Source organism: Lepisma saccharinum, chromosome 9, assembly GCF_977018435.1.
Source record: "Lepisma saccharinum chromosome 9, izLepSacc3.1, whole genome shotgun sequence".
Taxonomy (NCBI): domain Eukaryota; kingdom Metazoa; phylum Arthropoda; class Insecta; order Zygentoma; family Lepismatidae; genus Lepisma; species Lepisma saccharinum.
The window spans coordinates 32,638,716-32,655,694 of NC_139237.1; the positions used below are offsets into that span (position 1 = coordinate 32,638,716).

Here is a 16,979-nt window from a genome sequence, read left to right on the forward strand (position 1 = left end):
AACATCGACACCAAAAACATAGACGCCAAAAACATCGACGCCAAAAACATCGACACCAAAAACATCGACGCCAAAAACATCGACGGCAAAAACATCGACACCAAAAACATCGACACCAAAAGAATCGACGGGAAAAACATCGACGGGAAAAACATCGACAGCAAAAACATCGCCACCAAAAACATCGACGGGAAAAACATCGACGCCAAAAACATCGACACCAAAAACATCGACGCCAAAAACATCGACACCAAAAACATCGACACCAAAAGAATCGACGGGAAAAACATCGACGCCAAAAACATCGACGGCAAAAACATCGACAGCAAAAACATCGACGGGAAAAACATCGACAGCAAAAACATCGACACCAAAAACCGCTATTTTTTTGTCATTAAAACTGTTAATTTATAATGCAGTCATGTTTTATTATTATTAGAGGAAGGCGGAAAGTAGGAGTAGCAGAGTAGAAAGATGGGGGTGAGTAATAGGGTGGAAAGTAGATCGGTGCTAAAACTTCAACTCGCCCAGGTGAAATTTATATCTTGATTCGCTTCATGAATAGGATTTAGTGTTATGATAATAGCATCATGAAGCTACAGCTCTTCTTTGTTTCTACCAAACATGCCTACATTGGTCGATCTTGTTTTTAGATTTCTTATCAGCCATGGTTGTTGTGCAAGAGCGGTATTTTCATTGATTCGATAATTTCGGGCTGCACGCGCACCTTCTGACATCAAAACAATATTATTATTTGCACCTGATTCTTGCCCCAAAGCTCAAACAATGGAATCGTAAACAATGCGAAGTGTCATGTTTCCTTCTGCTGCTTTTAACTTCATAGACGGGATAGTTGTCTGCTCGTTATATTGTGGATGTGGAAGAAATGTTCTTTTATGACTATGGTACGAACCGACTGAGGGCCCCTTTGCTTTACCTCCCCCGCCCACCTTCACACAGCAGACCCCTTGTGACAGCCACCGGACAGAAGCCTTCAAAACATCGTCTCTCACAAACATCAGGGTTTATCTGTAACTGATATCAATTCTACCAGTCACACCAGAAGGGTTTCTAGAATTTTTGTCACAAATGTAGATTGTGCATGAAGGGTTTTTAACAAACAACGTGTTTTATTTTTTAAAATACACAGCCTTATATGAACTTAAGAAAATAAGGAGAATAATTTAGCTGTAATTTTTTGCTAGTAGTTTGTGTTAGACATAAATATACAGGTTGTCGCCATACACATAGGCGGATCTAGAACTTGTTTCTGAAATGATGTCCTCCTGCATCCACATATTTATAAGAAATTTTCACTAACACGTATCAGTTCCTCTTTCGAAATTGCTTCAATTTATTTCTTCATATTTTCTTTCAATTCTTCTGATATATGGCTTCCGGTATAAAACTCGCCACGATGACGTTAGAAATATGTCTTTCTTGTGCAAGGCGTCTGAGAGATTTCTGAGGAGTATGTTTCAATCATGTTCCAACGTTGTCTATTTTATCCTCAGTAAGCACGTGCCGTTTTACCTTAACAAGAGCAGACCCCATTTTCCTAAATTTGTTCACAAGTAACAGATCACTCACTGTCTCTGTGTGAAACAGAAACATCTGGTAATTCTGCTGCAATACGCATTCTAACTTCACTACAAGAATTCGTAATGACGTAAGAGTCATATATAAAAATTCCTTGTTTAAAATTGTACGGATAGCGTGGCATTATTAGATTGCAGAAAGAACTGGTAATACATAAACTAAAACAAAACAATCTAAAACACTTGTTAACATTTTAACACTTCACAAACACGTGCAAACTGGACAACAGCTGTTTGGATACTGAAGTACGGACGTGTCCAATGTCAAGGTCAGCATACAGTTGTGGGTTTAAATGCCGGCAGATGTGCTCTTACTTTCCGACGCGCTAGCCGCCGCCCAACGGCCACCTCGGCCGTGAAAGGCAGTGTATACGTCTATCCTTATCACTAAAAATTCCGAGAGAGAGAAATACGACGTTATGAAATCAAGGAGTTAACAAACTATGAATTAGAAATATTAAAATTGAGTTCCACACCTAGGTAGTCTGGCAATAAGACTGTTGCCTTGTAACCAAGTGTACCCGTGTTCAATCCCTGGTGGGGGTACATTTCATTAAGTGGCTTGAATTCCACTATAAAATACTGCAATTTGTGCAAGAGTCAGCACGCTTGGGCAAGTTAATGCTCTTCGGAGTCTTAGGAGTATGCCTACATTCCCCAAGCGTGCTGATTTTTGCACCGTATTGCAGTATTTAGTTGGTTGGATTTATATTAACCTCATTTCTGAGGTCAGAAAATAATTTGTGCACTGTCATAGTAGCCCATTTCGATTCCAGCATGTGAAAGCAGAAGAGCTACATGTGAAGAGAATATTAAAATTATGATTTATTAATTTCTAAATTAAAGGAAAGCTTTATTAAGGACACTAAGTGATGTGTTAATTGGATTTGGCCGTTTCAGTTCAGAAAGTTCCGAATTTATGAACTACGGAAAGCTACAATCCTACGCCGCTCACTACTGTTGTGATATGGAAGGGAATTAGCAATAAGAACCCTTCAGCAACTGCTTGCAATGGTTGAAACGTTCAAAATTGCCTTTAACGAACTTTATAAGCTTTGTGTTATTCATCAACAGTTAAATGCAGTGGAGGGGATTGGGTTACAAAACTTTGGGGGGGGGGACAAACAATTTACTTTCTCTTCGTACATACGGTTTAGCATAATGCGGGGGCAAAAGCGGCAAAAAGTGGGGGGGGGGCATCTGCACCCCCATGCCAACCTAATCGCCGCCACTGCACTAATCGATAATCGAAAAGTTGTTCCATCCCATAAAAATAATATCCAGGACTATTTTGTTAAATAACTGTTACATTTAAGGGAATAAATACAGCACTCAACCTCCAGTTACCAATCCCATTACGAAGGTAACCCATGATTTGCTGCAAAGTAGAAAAATGTTCTTTCACATTTAACTAGAGGCGGAGATTATGGGGACGTGGAGGGACAGTTGCACCATCTCATACATTTTGCCACATTTTCTCTCGCACTATGCTAAACCTTATGTACCAAGGGAAAGTAAACTGTCCTTGTCCTCCCCCTCCCCCTCTCCCAGTTTTGGAAACCAATCGCCGCCACATTTAGACATAATATTGCCACGTATTATCTATTTTTTTGTTTGACGAGGAATTTCTCTATCCACGTTCATGGGTGTAACTTGGAATCTAACTTTAGGTGGTCACAATCGAACTTGCCGCTCAACTTTTTTGGGGAGGATGAAAAAGTTTTCTAGGCCATAAAAATAGCGTCCAAGATTATTTCTATTTTGTGAAACAACTGTCACATTTGTGAAATCATAAAAATTGCTCCTCTGGCCCGAAGAGGTCAATAAAAGTACCATTGACTTGTACATTTTAATAAACCTGAAAATTTTAGAAGGCCAATGCCCCCCTTGCTTCCGCCATTCTCATTTGCGAAAGCAGTCCTCTTCTATTGCCTTCACTTCAGTTACTTTTGTATTTCAGACTATTTCCTGATGTCAAATATTTACGGAAAGAATTTATGACTGTCATAGCATTCGCACAGCAAGCCCATCTTGTTACAGATAGGATCTTTAAAGGAATAAGTTTCTATCCTGCATCTCTTAAGATGCTTTCGAAGATACCATGCCTTGTTGGACTACTTGCAATTAAGCTATATATGTATTGCATTATTAAAAAAATATCACACTGTTTAAATTATATGTGACTTTAAATTAATCTCTCAGGTTCAGATTCAAAACAACTACACATATTTTATTAATTTCCAAGTATGAGCCATTTATTCGCCAGCCATATTAAGCTACACAGCTCACAACTTACAGCTAACGTATAAAGTATGTGTGAGTGTAATTACAAGAAATTTCCTAGAAAACGGAGTGGAATAGTTCAATTATATAAAAAGTAATACAAGCAACCCATTCTCCCGTAGTTGCTTGGACATGTATCGACTTAAAAATAGGTAACATTCTTTTAGAGTTTAATATTATAACTGCAATAAGATTACATTGCATTTCTAAGTAAAGGATTAGGGGAGACAGTCGGCCACCTTTGCCTCCCGTGCGCACGCCTATGAAAATGAAGCTTAAAGGTTCGTTAGGTGTTGAACGTTCTCCTACTTATAAAAAAATATTTTCGCACCTGTTACACCTATTCCTAATAATGGTGATTCAATTTTTGTAGCAAGTTTGGTGAGTTTTGATTGGCCAAATGGAAGTTTGTTAATGGAAAATATTGAGTGAGAAAACTTCTAGTTTTTCCTATTTTTGGTCGAAATGCGTCTAACCTACTATATAAATCTTGGGGAGAAGGGAGCCAGAGATGTTTTGTCCCCTAGCCCGCCTGGAACGCCGTCCCTGATGAGGTGGACATAAGGGAATAAGAGCGAATATTCTGAGGGAAAGTAACTCACTAGATGGACAGTTTGATTCAGATGGTCATTGATACCCATCACTGTAACATTTGTAAGAGTGCAGTGAAAAATTTAAAAATACTTTCAATCACCAATTACTTTACTTGCAAAAGAAACTAATTTTTCCAATTGTCTCTGCAAGAAACGCAGTGTTACCCTGTAATCAATGGGTCACGGGTTCGATACCCAGTGAAAGCACATGGTGGTTCAGATCCTATTTTAAACTTTGGGTCCAGTCCCGATTAACTTCTCTGTGCATAAAGAGGACTTAAAACTCTTATTATTAATATTATTTTATGGGTGCACATGTAACATTGAAATTTTCGGTATTTGGAATGTTATTTATTTTGTCCTGTATATTTATTTTTAGAAACTGAAATATGCAATTCGTAGTTTTATACAATATCAATTGTTTGCAAATATATTTATAACAAAAAACAATATATATTTAATCGTAATAATTGAGGATTTGGTGTGTTAGACCTTTAATTTAACTTATATCAAGATCCCGGTCTCTGGCACCGTGGGCGATCAACAAGAAAATTTTTCTCGTGTGACCCACGAAGGGTTAATCGGAACTGAACCTATAGTTTAAAGAATCCATACCACTGTGCCACTTTCCTCCATCGGGGATCGAACCTCGGACACCTTGATTCAAATACAACAGCGGTACTGATACACAGTGAAGGCGCTTCGTCGTGCGACACCCGGGGAAAATGTCTGGAGAGGAAGGGGGCAAGACAATATTGCAAGGGGGCAGTTATATTACTTTCACACGGTGTGTAGAGTCCAGCGCAGATAATTCTGCCGTGCAATGCGCGACAGAACTAAAGAAGCAGTGTTGCTAATGGAGCAGATAGAAAAATCGCTGCGGTGCGCCGATGCACAGCTGTTACGTACAACAATAAAATTAGAGAATTCAGGTCTATCTAACGTTGAGTTTTAAACGTCATGCATTATACCAGGACTAGGATTAATATGTACTAACAAGTGACTATGTATGTAGCTACATACATATGGACTAAAAATTCGCAAAATATGAACTAACACATAAGTAAAATTACCAAAAATGCTGCAAAGAAGACTTCTTCATACGATTCCTTATTTGAGTGATTTCAAACAAAATAAAAAAATATATATATTATTTTTCATTGCATTAATGCACTGGTGGCGTTCTAACTTTTCACTCCCAAAACCCGTATACACTGGTATGGAACTGCAACGGCAGATAATAACATGCCAACGTGTTAAACCGCTACAATTGCACCATAACACTCCTCCTGAAGCAGTATTATTATTTCCTCTCTGAGATCGGCGACAGTCGGTTGCCTTTGTTGTACATTTACAAAGGATGCCGGCTTCCACAACAATAACAAGTACATATACTGCCACTAGACGATAAGCTGCGCGGCTTTTTCTTTTGTTATGAACCAGGGCCGGCGCTAGTAATTTTGCCTCTCTGGGAGGTGGCGGCAGATGCCGCTCTATTTCGACCCCCCCCCCCCCCCCCGGTCATTACGCAGCAACGGAAAATTGAAAATCAATATATTCCTAACTAAAACATCAAAATATAAAATAAATAATGAGACTTCTTATGCTATTTCAATACTATTCAGCGCAAAAGAATATCTCGCTCGATCACAGTTTTCAATAGGCTTATTTTTTTCTTCTCTTCAAATTTTGCCGCTCTGGGCGATGGGACGGTTCGCCCTCCCCTTCCGCCGGCCCTGCTATGAACTTGGTCACCCATCAAAGCATGGCAATTTTAACACAGAAAACAATATGTATCGCATTAAGCAGCAAAAATGACAGCCTCCTCTATGCAATTTCTACAAGAACACGTGCCGGAGCCAGAGTTGAAATGATGTTGGAACCACATAATTTATTTATTTTGAATAATTCCAAAATTATGAAATATGAACAATTTGTTGCTGCTGTTCGCTGCTCTCTTGCCAAAATGCTTTATTGGGATGCTAACACCATGACTGGCTTCCTCCTTCATGAACTCGTGCACGTTGCTTAGAATTTCCCGAGCTTGGCTATGCAAGGTTTTTGATTTCAACTTCGACAGAACTGGAGGCATTATGGAATTTAACGTTCATTAGCAAACACACACTTTTACATACACACACGCAATACACGCACACAACGTCAAACCGGTCAAATACTTAGTATAAAATAAAAATATGGTGCTTCCAATCCAACAAAACTCACCGCCACTTTACCTGCCTTTTCCCCTTCCGTGACAGAAATAGTGCTTCATTATTACAGTTGGCAACACTAGTTACTAGCTAGCCAATGAACATGCACTGCATAAAAGAAGCAAGCACTACGCCGTGCTATATTGCCACATTAGCGTCCCTACCGAACGGTGGGAACCGCGAGCTGGAGAGCTATTCAATTGTTTTCAATGATGTTTGCGCGAGTGTGTCCAGGAATGGAATGACAATGTGGCAACAATAGCGAAGGTTTTCGAGCAGGGTAGAACACATGATGCTAAGAGAGAGGGAGACGAAACGAAAATTCGTTTCTACGCAACGGCAAATTTACGTGTGTGGCACTCTACCAGTGCATGAACCGAAAGAAAGTCACTACAGAAAAGTCAAGTTGTATATTGGTCCTTTCGGTCTCCTGCGTCTAATAAACAAGAAATAACAATAGTCGTTGGTCTTTTCATGTTTCACACGGAGGAGCCTTCCTTTCCCTTTCCCCCGACCACAAACGCTGCCGGCGAGAAGTGATAAATGGTTACCAGAAACTAAACAATCACGTTCACTGCGCAATCTCATTGTTTGTAATTTAATCAATAATAATAATAATAATAATAACGTCTTTATTGAGAGGGCGTGTTTCGGCCTCGCGGACCGTTCTTAAAACAATGACCAGTATACATTGGTAGCACGGTAGCACTATAAGTTGGCAACTTGAGTTGGCTCATTACACATTGTTCGTTTCACTGAAACACTTTATAATTTAGGGTAGCCCATCTCAAAATATTCGGGATTAGATATGAATTTATTAGTGTGGAAAACTTTGTCAAAAAATGATTTTCCCGTCGATGTTTTTGCCGTCGATGTTCTTGCCGTCGATGTTTTTACCGTCGATGTTTTTGCCGTCGATGTTTTTACCGTCGATGTTTTTGATGTCGATGTTTTTACCGTCGATGTTTTTGATGTCGATGTTTTTACGGTCGATGTTTTGGATGTCGATGTTTTTGCCGTCGATGTTTTTGGCGTCGATGTTTTTACCGTCGATGTTTTTGCCGTCGATGTTTTTACCGTCGATGTTTTGCCGTCGATGTTTTTGCCGTCGATGTTTTTGATGTCGATGTTTTGGCCGTCGATGTTTTTGATGTCGATGTTTTGGCCGTCGATGTTTTTGATGTCGATGTTTTTGCCGTCGATGTTTTTACCGTCGATGTTTTTACCGTCGATGTTTTTGCCGTCGATGTTTTTGCCGTCGATGTTTTTGGCGTCGATGTTTTTACCGTCGATGTTTTTGATGTCGATGTTTTTACCGTCGATGTTTTTACCGTCGATGTTTTTGCCGTCGATGTTTTTACTGTCGATGTTTTTGCCGTCGATGTTTTTGCCGTCGATGTTTTGGCCGTCGATGTTTTTACCGTCGATGTTTTTGCCGTCGATGTTTTGTACTGTCGATGTTTTGTACTGTCGATGTTTTGTGCTGTCGATGTTTTGTGCTGTCGATGTTTTGTTGGCGATGTTTTGTCGGCGATGATTTGACGCTACACCGACACAAATACCGCTTGGGAACGAGCCAATCGGCAGCAACGTTTCACACATCATGACAGGCCGCACAAACCTGCGTTCGATTGGTGAAATCCTCAAGCGACACGTGTCGCCAGTCACTTGTCACTTCGGTGTGAATTCTCCATTAATTTCACTACAACTACCAAGAGTCATACGAAAGTACAATAACAGTCACACATACATACATACATACAACCGGACATCTTAATATTTGACATCTGAATTGCAATTACTTATGAATTACGCTCTCAGTTTGGTAGTTTTCTGTAACTTTCGTTTTTGTTCTAATTTAACTTATTAATTTATGTAGAAAATCCTCAAAGTTTGTTGAATATATTTCCAATAGTTTAGTTAGCCTTCGAATCAGAATTTATGAGTTATCACAAAAAATGCAAGTGTCCGTTTCTTTTTTGTCCAGGAGTGTATTATATAATATAAGATCCGAGCTGCTGTGCTATGTTCCACCAGAGTGGAGTCGAATCCCGGACCCTTCAATTACGAGGTGACAAAGTTAGCAATCACTATATGAATTAGTGAAGCGGATGATTCGATTATGCAGTACACCAGCGTTTAGAGATCGGTTAGTGGACATGAACTGTCCAGCCTAACAATTGCCTAATTTTTGGGGAGTAGGAAAAGATTTTGCAAGCTCTTGCCTTGACTCATCACCCAATAGGTCGGTAGATGCTGAGCTTGTTCGAGTAAGTTGATACGTTCCTGGAGATGAGGCCTGCTCGAAGAAGGTTTTGCAAGATTCGATTATCCAGTTTAGGACGAAGACACAGGAAATATCTTGAAGATTTTTGCATGGTAAAATGAGCGGGTAAAATTACATACGAGGAACAGCTTGTTTGACAGGTCGGTGAAACAGGCATTTGTAAGATAATATATTTTATGTGTGTGGACAAGAACGTATTTGAGGGGGGGGGGGCGGATCCCTCCCTCCCGAAAGATTTATCAAGTACTAAAATTAAATAATGAAAAATATATTCGTTTAGCCGTTGTTGTATAATTTCCTTTGAACTTATTGGAAGGCAAGGATTATATTGGGATTATACGGCTTTGAAGGACAGGAAGGACGTATTTAAGGGGGTCCAGGGGAACGGATCCCCCGAAAGGCTCACCAAGTACTAAAATTAAGTAATGAAAATATTAGCATTTGTCGCATAATCGATAGTTATTAATTTCCTCTGAACCTTTTACAAGGCAAGGATTATATTGGGATCATACGGCTTTGAATGGCATTACAAAGAAAATGTATGTACACTACTACTCAAAATAATATGCATAAAATTTTAATTTTAATCAGAGACTTACTTTTCTCCAACTACATGTAACATCATTTTTTTATTCGATAATATTCAATTATTCATCTATTTGACATTAATTTCCTTTGCCAGGGCACTTGTTTTTATGTAAATTATTCCGGTCTTAACAACAGGTAAGCTATGTAATGAATATGCGCTGTTATATGTCTATTCTTATACAGTCTTTTTACCTAATCGTGTAATAATAATATAATATTAATATATGTATTGTAATCAGTATTAATTTGATTTATAATTATTTTAATATAAACATTGTTATAATTATTATTATTAATCATAATATTATAATTCCTGAGACACTTGGTTCGGACCCCCCTCCCCCCCAGAAACATATTTCTAGATACGTGCCTGTATGTGGATTACCTATAAAGCAAGCGCCAGAAGCTGTCCATAGAATGTTCAAAACATGTTCTTACTGAATATCCTATGGATGTCCCTTTGACGGGCATATGGGATATATACAATGGATGTCTACTGGACACCTCTGGATATATAGAATCTTGGCAAGAATATCCAAAAGATATATATTAGATGTCACCCTCAAAATCACTATTAGCCCTCACTTCCACATAATACACCGTGGAATGCATTTTGCAGACTAACGAGGCTCTGGCGTCTGGCCCTACGACCAAAATAATCGTCGTAGGACTGTGTGTGTGTGTGTTTTTTTTTTTCTGTGTTTTGTCCTTTGCAGCCTCAGCTTTTAAGTGAAGTGAGAATATTTTAGTTTTCGACATTACAGTTTTGTTATATTTTAGAGAAGGTAAGAGCATACACCCCGTATAAAGTGACGGGTGCAAAATAGCCTAATTGTTGGCGCATCCAAGATATTAAATTCAATCAGTCAAACCACGATTAGCAAAACCTTTCCGAAAAGCGACGTTAAATAACGAAATTACAAAAAATACAAACCCGTCAGAGCAAAAGACGTCTGATTTAGGAAATTTTCCGTCCCAATATCTAATTTTGAGAAAGTATTTCAAAATTTTTGAGATAGCAAACAGTCTGGAAATTTTGAATGCATAGTAGTGCTTAATTGTTGAAAACGTCTTTGAAATGCCAATTTTCATTCCAGAATTGTGAAAAATATCAGTTCAGGAAGGGAATTTTCTTTCCTGAAATAATAAAAACAAGAATACACACAAACACTACATACATTTACCTTATATAAATACATATAAACGCATGGTTCATGAAAATCATGAACACACCAAAATTTCTCTCGATAATATTTTGTGGAATCGTTGTTTTTTATGGATTGAAATATTATTCTCTCCATTTTTATGTACCCAAAATAGTATATTTCAGTTTAACGTATAGGCTAGTTCAATTACGTAACGATCAAACATTTTATATATGTTGGAAAATTGTATGTGTTGTTTATGTTTTTCTATAAGATTTTTATTTGTTTATATTTAAGTTAAATGAGGAATAAGATATTCATAAATTGTGCTTTTTCTTTTGCAGCCTGACAAGAAGAAGGTATTCATCAAATACAAATGAGATTTTAGATAAGGCAGTCAGTCAGAACTGCCTTAATGCTGATAATGAATTGTATTATACAATGAATTGCATAGGAGATAGAGGTTTGCACAAATAACAAGGTTAAAAGTATATGCAATAGAGTAAACTAATTTTGGAGCACAGAAATGCACGTAATTTGTAATTTGGCTTCGCAGTCCAAGAGTATGAAAAACTGTAAGTAGAGAATTACTTGATACAGAGACCAATTACTCATTTCCAAAAGGTTTGATAGGAAGCTTTTGTTATAAGTATTTTATTATGGTAAATGGTATGTGAACTTTGAGTACAGCATTGTGAAGGTTACAATGAAGCTACATTATAAAAGTAAGTAAAACTAAACATCACAAGGAAGATATATAAGCTACCTACGTATATAGAGCTTGTGGTGATTAACAAATACACTGCTAAATAGGCAAAAATAAAGTTCATATATACAGTGAACAAAAGGAAACAATATGAGGGTTTTAAGACGCTAGCTTGCTGCTACCTCGAAGTATTTAGTGAAACACCATAAAATTAACCAAATGGTATGCACGCTCAATAACGAATTATGCAGGATATTTACCCTTTTATACCTTATTGCTTAAGCTTAATATGGCTAAATAAGAAATTGTTCTACAACTAATATTTAGATACTTTTTAAAACCAACCAAGTGAAGCCGACATCTTACTTGAATACATATATATCCCTGTTTAACAAATGTGATGCAATAAGAACTGAAATTGTACATGTAAGAGTTGTTTGAAAGTGTAAAAATGCTTATTAATGTAAGAATCAGGCTCATGGTGTACAATCACATGTATGCAATGTTCCCCTGTATTTAAATTGCTTTTAAATGTACACAGAACTATATGGAAATATATTTTCAACGATGTTAAAAATATGTATTTCTGCTGTCAGCTTTCTTTGTAAAAGAAGTGAAAAAATGCATAGAACAATTGAAACATCCCGAATACATATATTTAGTCTCATGCACATTCGATGTACAGCTATGTGATGCACAGTTTAGAAATTTACTAACAACTATTTGTCAGTACAGAAAAAAAATACACTGCATTTACAAGCTGCATTGGAATTACATCAACCGCATAGTTCATGTTAAATGTTAAATTTGGCAGTAGCCCATAGCACATTTCATGTTAAATGTCTGACAGTTTTAGTTAGCGATGACCACAATCCATAGTAGTAGATTGTAGATCGACGATGTGTAATATTTCCTGGGATGTTGTGAAATAATGCCTGTCTATTTTTGTTAAATGTACAGCTTCATTCATGCCTTAGCACAAATTGATTGGGATAAATAGAAACTTTTGATTCTTATACAAATAAATACTATTGACTTTGACTAGCGCAGATATAGTAGCTTTACCTACAAGCGTAATTATGACCAAGGAATTATGGATTGTACAAAACTGTAATTACTAGAAACTATGCTTGCTTTGAATTATGTACTTATTTTGAAGATAGTTCACTGCACTAGGCGGAAAAATAATCAATAAAACTAAATTGATATGTACTTCTTTAGATAAAATTTACTGCTGTTTATATACTACTTTCATGTTGTATAATAAAGATCCACAGAAATGGGAGCTTTATTTAAAGAACAGGCATGCTATTACTGTTATTTATTTTAGATATTTATGCATTTTTCTTAAATGTTCACCTTTATGTTAAATTATACATTATAATTGCTCCCAGAAAACCTTCATGTACCACATTCTGTTTAACAAGGTATATTTTGTAACATGAACTCAATATAAGTAAAAAATAAGCAATGCAAATACAATGCTGTATAGAGTACTGAAGTAGTTTGATAATTTGTGATCATTATTGCGTGAAATTATTATAAGTATTTTTAAAAATGTGTTACTGCATGAGCAAGAATGTCAATTGTTAGTGACTGAATAGGTTATCAATCATTATGCATGAGTCATATAGAGGTTAACTAAATATAGCCTATTACATGAAAATGTAATTAATATTGTACATATGCGTCTGTGTGTGGTATGTGTGTATGTATGTCTGTGTGTGTATAGAAAACCAAGTACCAATATTTACAAATGGATATGTTTTATACTAAAGCAATACTTCAAGTTTAATCCTTACATGCACATTGACGAATGAATTAGATATAATTTCAGATTTCAATGGTCAAACTATATTGTAATATTTAGCAAATGTTTAAAAGAGAATTAATTTAATAACATTTTTCCTTTTATATTTGCTACAACGAAGTATTATGCAAACATATTAATAAATTATGTAAAATAAGGTACTTATGAAATATAGATAAAAAGCCATATGGATTAATGAAAAGCAAATAAGATGGTATTTAGTCATTAACTGGAATTAATTAAAATCAATTGATTATAAAATACTGAAGCATTATAGTGAAACAATTCCATTCTAAGTCTTAAATCATTTTGTTAGCGTAAAGAAGCATGATGATGACGCACTACTCTTTGAATATTATTATATGCACATTAAAGCAAGAGTTATATTTATTATTAAGATTACAAATGTTTGTTTAAAAAAAACTTTGTAATTCGAAAGACAAGTTGTAATAAAAGTAATTTTGTACTAAATCGATGGCTTGTGATTCATTAATATGTTGATAACCCCAAAGAGCTCTCCATAACAGAGGAGGATAAAAAATTAAAATTGAGATATCCAGCGACTCTTATCGTATTTTACCCACCGCATGCAATGGTGCTAACGGTTTCCTAAAACAAAAATGCCTTTGGTATTTTGCGTATAATCTTTTATGGTTGTGTTTTATTATATTTTATAGCTACATTATACTCCGCTGGAAAAGTTGAAATTTAAGAAGATTTAGGACTGGGTTCACCAACAAATAGCATCAGAGTTGCTAAGGCCTGTTATGTGAGAAGAGGTGGTTAAGGTACAGTGGGATCCATGAGTATTACCTTGAAAATTGTCCATCATCACGTTCGTACACTTTATTTGACCCAGTAAGAACTTCAGGAATTAAAAGAAAAATCAAAACAAGCTGTTGACAACTTCTGCTCCAGCATACATAAATATCCATCGCTTAAAAACACATAGAATGTAAGAAAAAAATTAATGGAGATAGTCATGGACAATTTGCACGGATCCCACTGTACTAGCTGCTTCCTCCTATTCTATGCCATTTTCCTTCCATCTTTCAACATCTCACATTTGGTTAAGAGATTTTGAGCTGTGTGCAAAATAATTGATTTTTTTCTGTTTCTGTATTAACCAGGGTTGTTAAAGTTCCAGGAACCAATAAATTCCAATTGGTTCTATTGGGTTGAGCTGCAACACCGGAACCTTTTCTCGCATAATTTAAATTCGGTCCAAATTGCGAATTGTTTCATTGGGAAAAGGTTCCTGGACCGTATTTAAATTCATACGGAAGAAAGGTTCCTGGACTGGATTGAAATACTTTGCAGATTAAAAGGTTTATTACGATCCAGAACTCATTTACGTTTCCTGATTTTCTCTCCTGGACCGGAATTGAATCTATTTAAAATTCCTGGACCTTTAGCAAAGGAATCTACGATTTAATTGATAGAGGAAACAATAGACCAGCAACATAGAGCGGCAGTGTGTTGAGGGAACAGAGGAATGGATCAATCACCAGCCTATTCAAATTACAGTTGAAGTCCTGAACGCCAGTTCGGTATCTTCGACATGGGTCGAGAGGAAGTCGACCGGACGCGTAGCTGGTTTTGACAAAGCACCTGTTCTTATGAGAAGCGCTGTTGTATCTTTTACCTGCAGTCATTAGACATCCAACACGAACTGCGATGATATTCCATTCCATTGCAAAATATAGCGCAACAAAATAACACAACCACAATCTCACGGTATGAAATCTCTAAAGAAACTAAATTGGCAACATCTAAAGAGTTATGATTCAGAACTGTAATAACAAATGTCGTTGCAGAAAACAGTATTATAACTTCCCATCACGTCTGTTCCATGACTGTTAATGTCCAATTCACTGGACTCCGAACTGTTCATGTTTTCTCCTGGTCGTTTAAGAACAAAATATCCAATCTATCAGACGGTAAATATCCAACTAACATTTCACTCTGATCCATATTATTATCGATGCTGCGGGTCATAGTTTTCATTCTAACAAAAATTTCAGTAGAGGGCATGTTTCATGCTTCTTCCAAGTATATCAGACAAAAATGTATGTGGAGTATACGGTGAACTGCATTTTATATTTTCGTATTGGTGGTATTTGGAAATAACCTTTAGTGGGTTATTATTAGAGACTGGATTTGAATGTAACTAAATATATTCTATTCCTTTGTAGAAACATACCTTGAACAGGAAAATGTCAACGAATTATATAACTCACATGATTTTGCATAAGCTCTTTTTTACATATTCTTACATATTTGCCAGGATATTACATATTTTACATATACTTTCTAATTTACTTTACACATAACAACATATTTCGGTATTTCTTTTTCATATCATCATCCCTTTACCTATATTTTAACTTTCTTAAACATGATTAAGAGAATTTGTAGCTCATGTGATGTCATATTTTCTAATCAATGAGATGGTGAGTGTTTACAGTCACCTAAAATTGACTGCCAAGTCGAAAGGCAGGCTGAAGACCTAAAAAAAGAAACAAAATAAGTAAATTTAAAAAATACGGAACTGTTATTTATCGATAGATACTGGAGTTTCTCCCCCCCCCTTTCCCATCTCCTTCTGGTTACATATTTTCGGTTCACTTTTAGGATTAGGCAACGCACCTAGTAACTTGTGATCGGTGGACAAGAAAGCTACTTTCCTGTACGTTGCAAGTTACACAGTATGTTCCCTTCTGTAGCTGTAATACTTTTTACATTCGAAAGTTACTAAGAGCTCTCTTACATATTTACATATTATACAATAATTTGCAATGTGTAAAGTAATTAATAGTTGGCAAAATTGGTTTCTTAAATACGAGGTACACGTTGCTGTGTTTTTTGAGTTTATGAATCTAGTACAAATTTCAATTTGAACAACTGATGTCCTTGAAATTATGTTGAATATGTTCAAATAAAATAAATATCTAACAGAATTCCTGAAATTGTCTCGATACTCGATTGTTATTACATATTCGTTGATACTACATATTTAGCTACACATCCTTCTGATAAGACATATTTAGGTACATATTTTATCAATTATAGCTATATATTTATGTACATATTTTGTGCTTTTATATTGCATAAAAGTTCATTGTCTAGTTATTTTAAACACTTTCAGCATCAAGTATTGATGAGTCATTGTAGAACCTTATGTTTGTATGTATGCTTCATTGCATATCATTCGCAAAATCATTTTTAAACTTTAAATTTCAGTTGGCCCTGACTTTAAGTTAGGTTAAGTACGTGATTGAAAGATTTAGGTTATTTCACGTCGCTTTTCTGATTTTAGCTAATTACAGGTAATTATTTATGCACAGGCACACTCCACGGCAGAGGTCCCATGTACGAATCCCGGTCTGGTCATGGGTGTTCCTTGCGAGTCCCTTCATCATTCATCCTCATCTTCGGGATTAGCCAAAAGTGGCAGAAATGCGAAATGCGAAATGCGAAATGCGAAAATATAAAATAAACCAAATCAATCAGTCAATGAACACACACATCCGCCACCGAAGATTCAACCAAACTGTCAAAAAAAATAAAATAAAAGAACCAAACCAAATAAAATGGTATCGTATTCTGGCAACAGTGCAAAGAACTATATCTAAACTTCCCGTTAGTGCATGTTTCAACCTGTTACAGGCAGTCGGTATCGAGGCAAGCGTGCGTCAGATCCAGATCGTGTGCAGGCGGCGTACAAAATACACGTAGCAAGATGGAACATCGTTACAG

General features: G+C 36.4%; 1 protein-coding gene across 1 annotated transcript in view; it reads left to right on the forward strand.

Annotated features, from left to right (window-relative positions):
* LOC145991987 (serine/threonine-protein phosphatase PP1-alpha-like) overlaps positions 1 to 13,658 on the forward strand; it is a 195,040-nt gene extending 181,382 nt beyond the window's left edge. Inside the window, exon 8 of the mRNA XM_083127977.1 lies at positions 11,049 to 13,658. Within this exon, the coding sequence (XP_082984103.1) occupies positions 11,049 to 11,084 (36 nt within the window). The 3' untranslated portion in view covers positions 11,085 to 13,658. The remainder of the gene's footprint in view (positions 1 to 11,048) is intronic.
* The last annotated feature ends 3,321 nt before the right edge of the window (positions 13,659 to 16,979 follow it).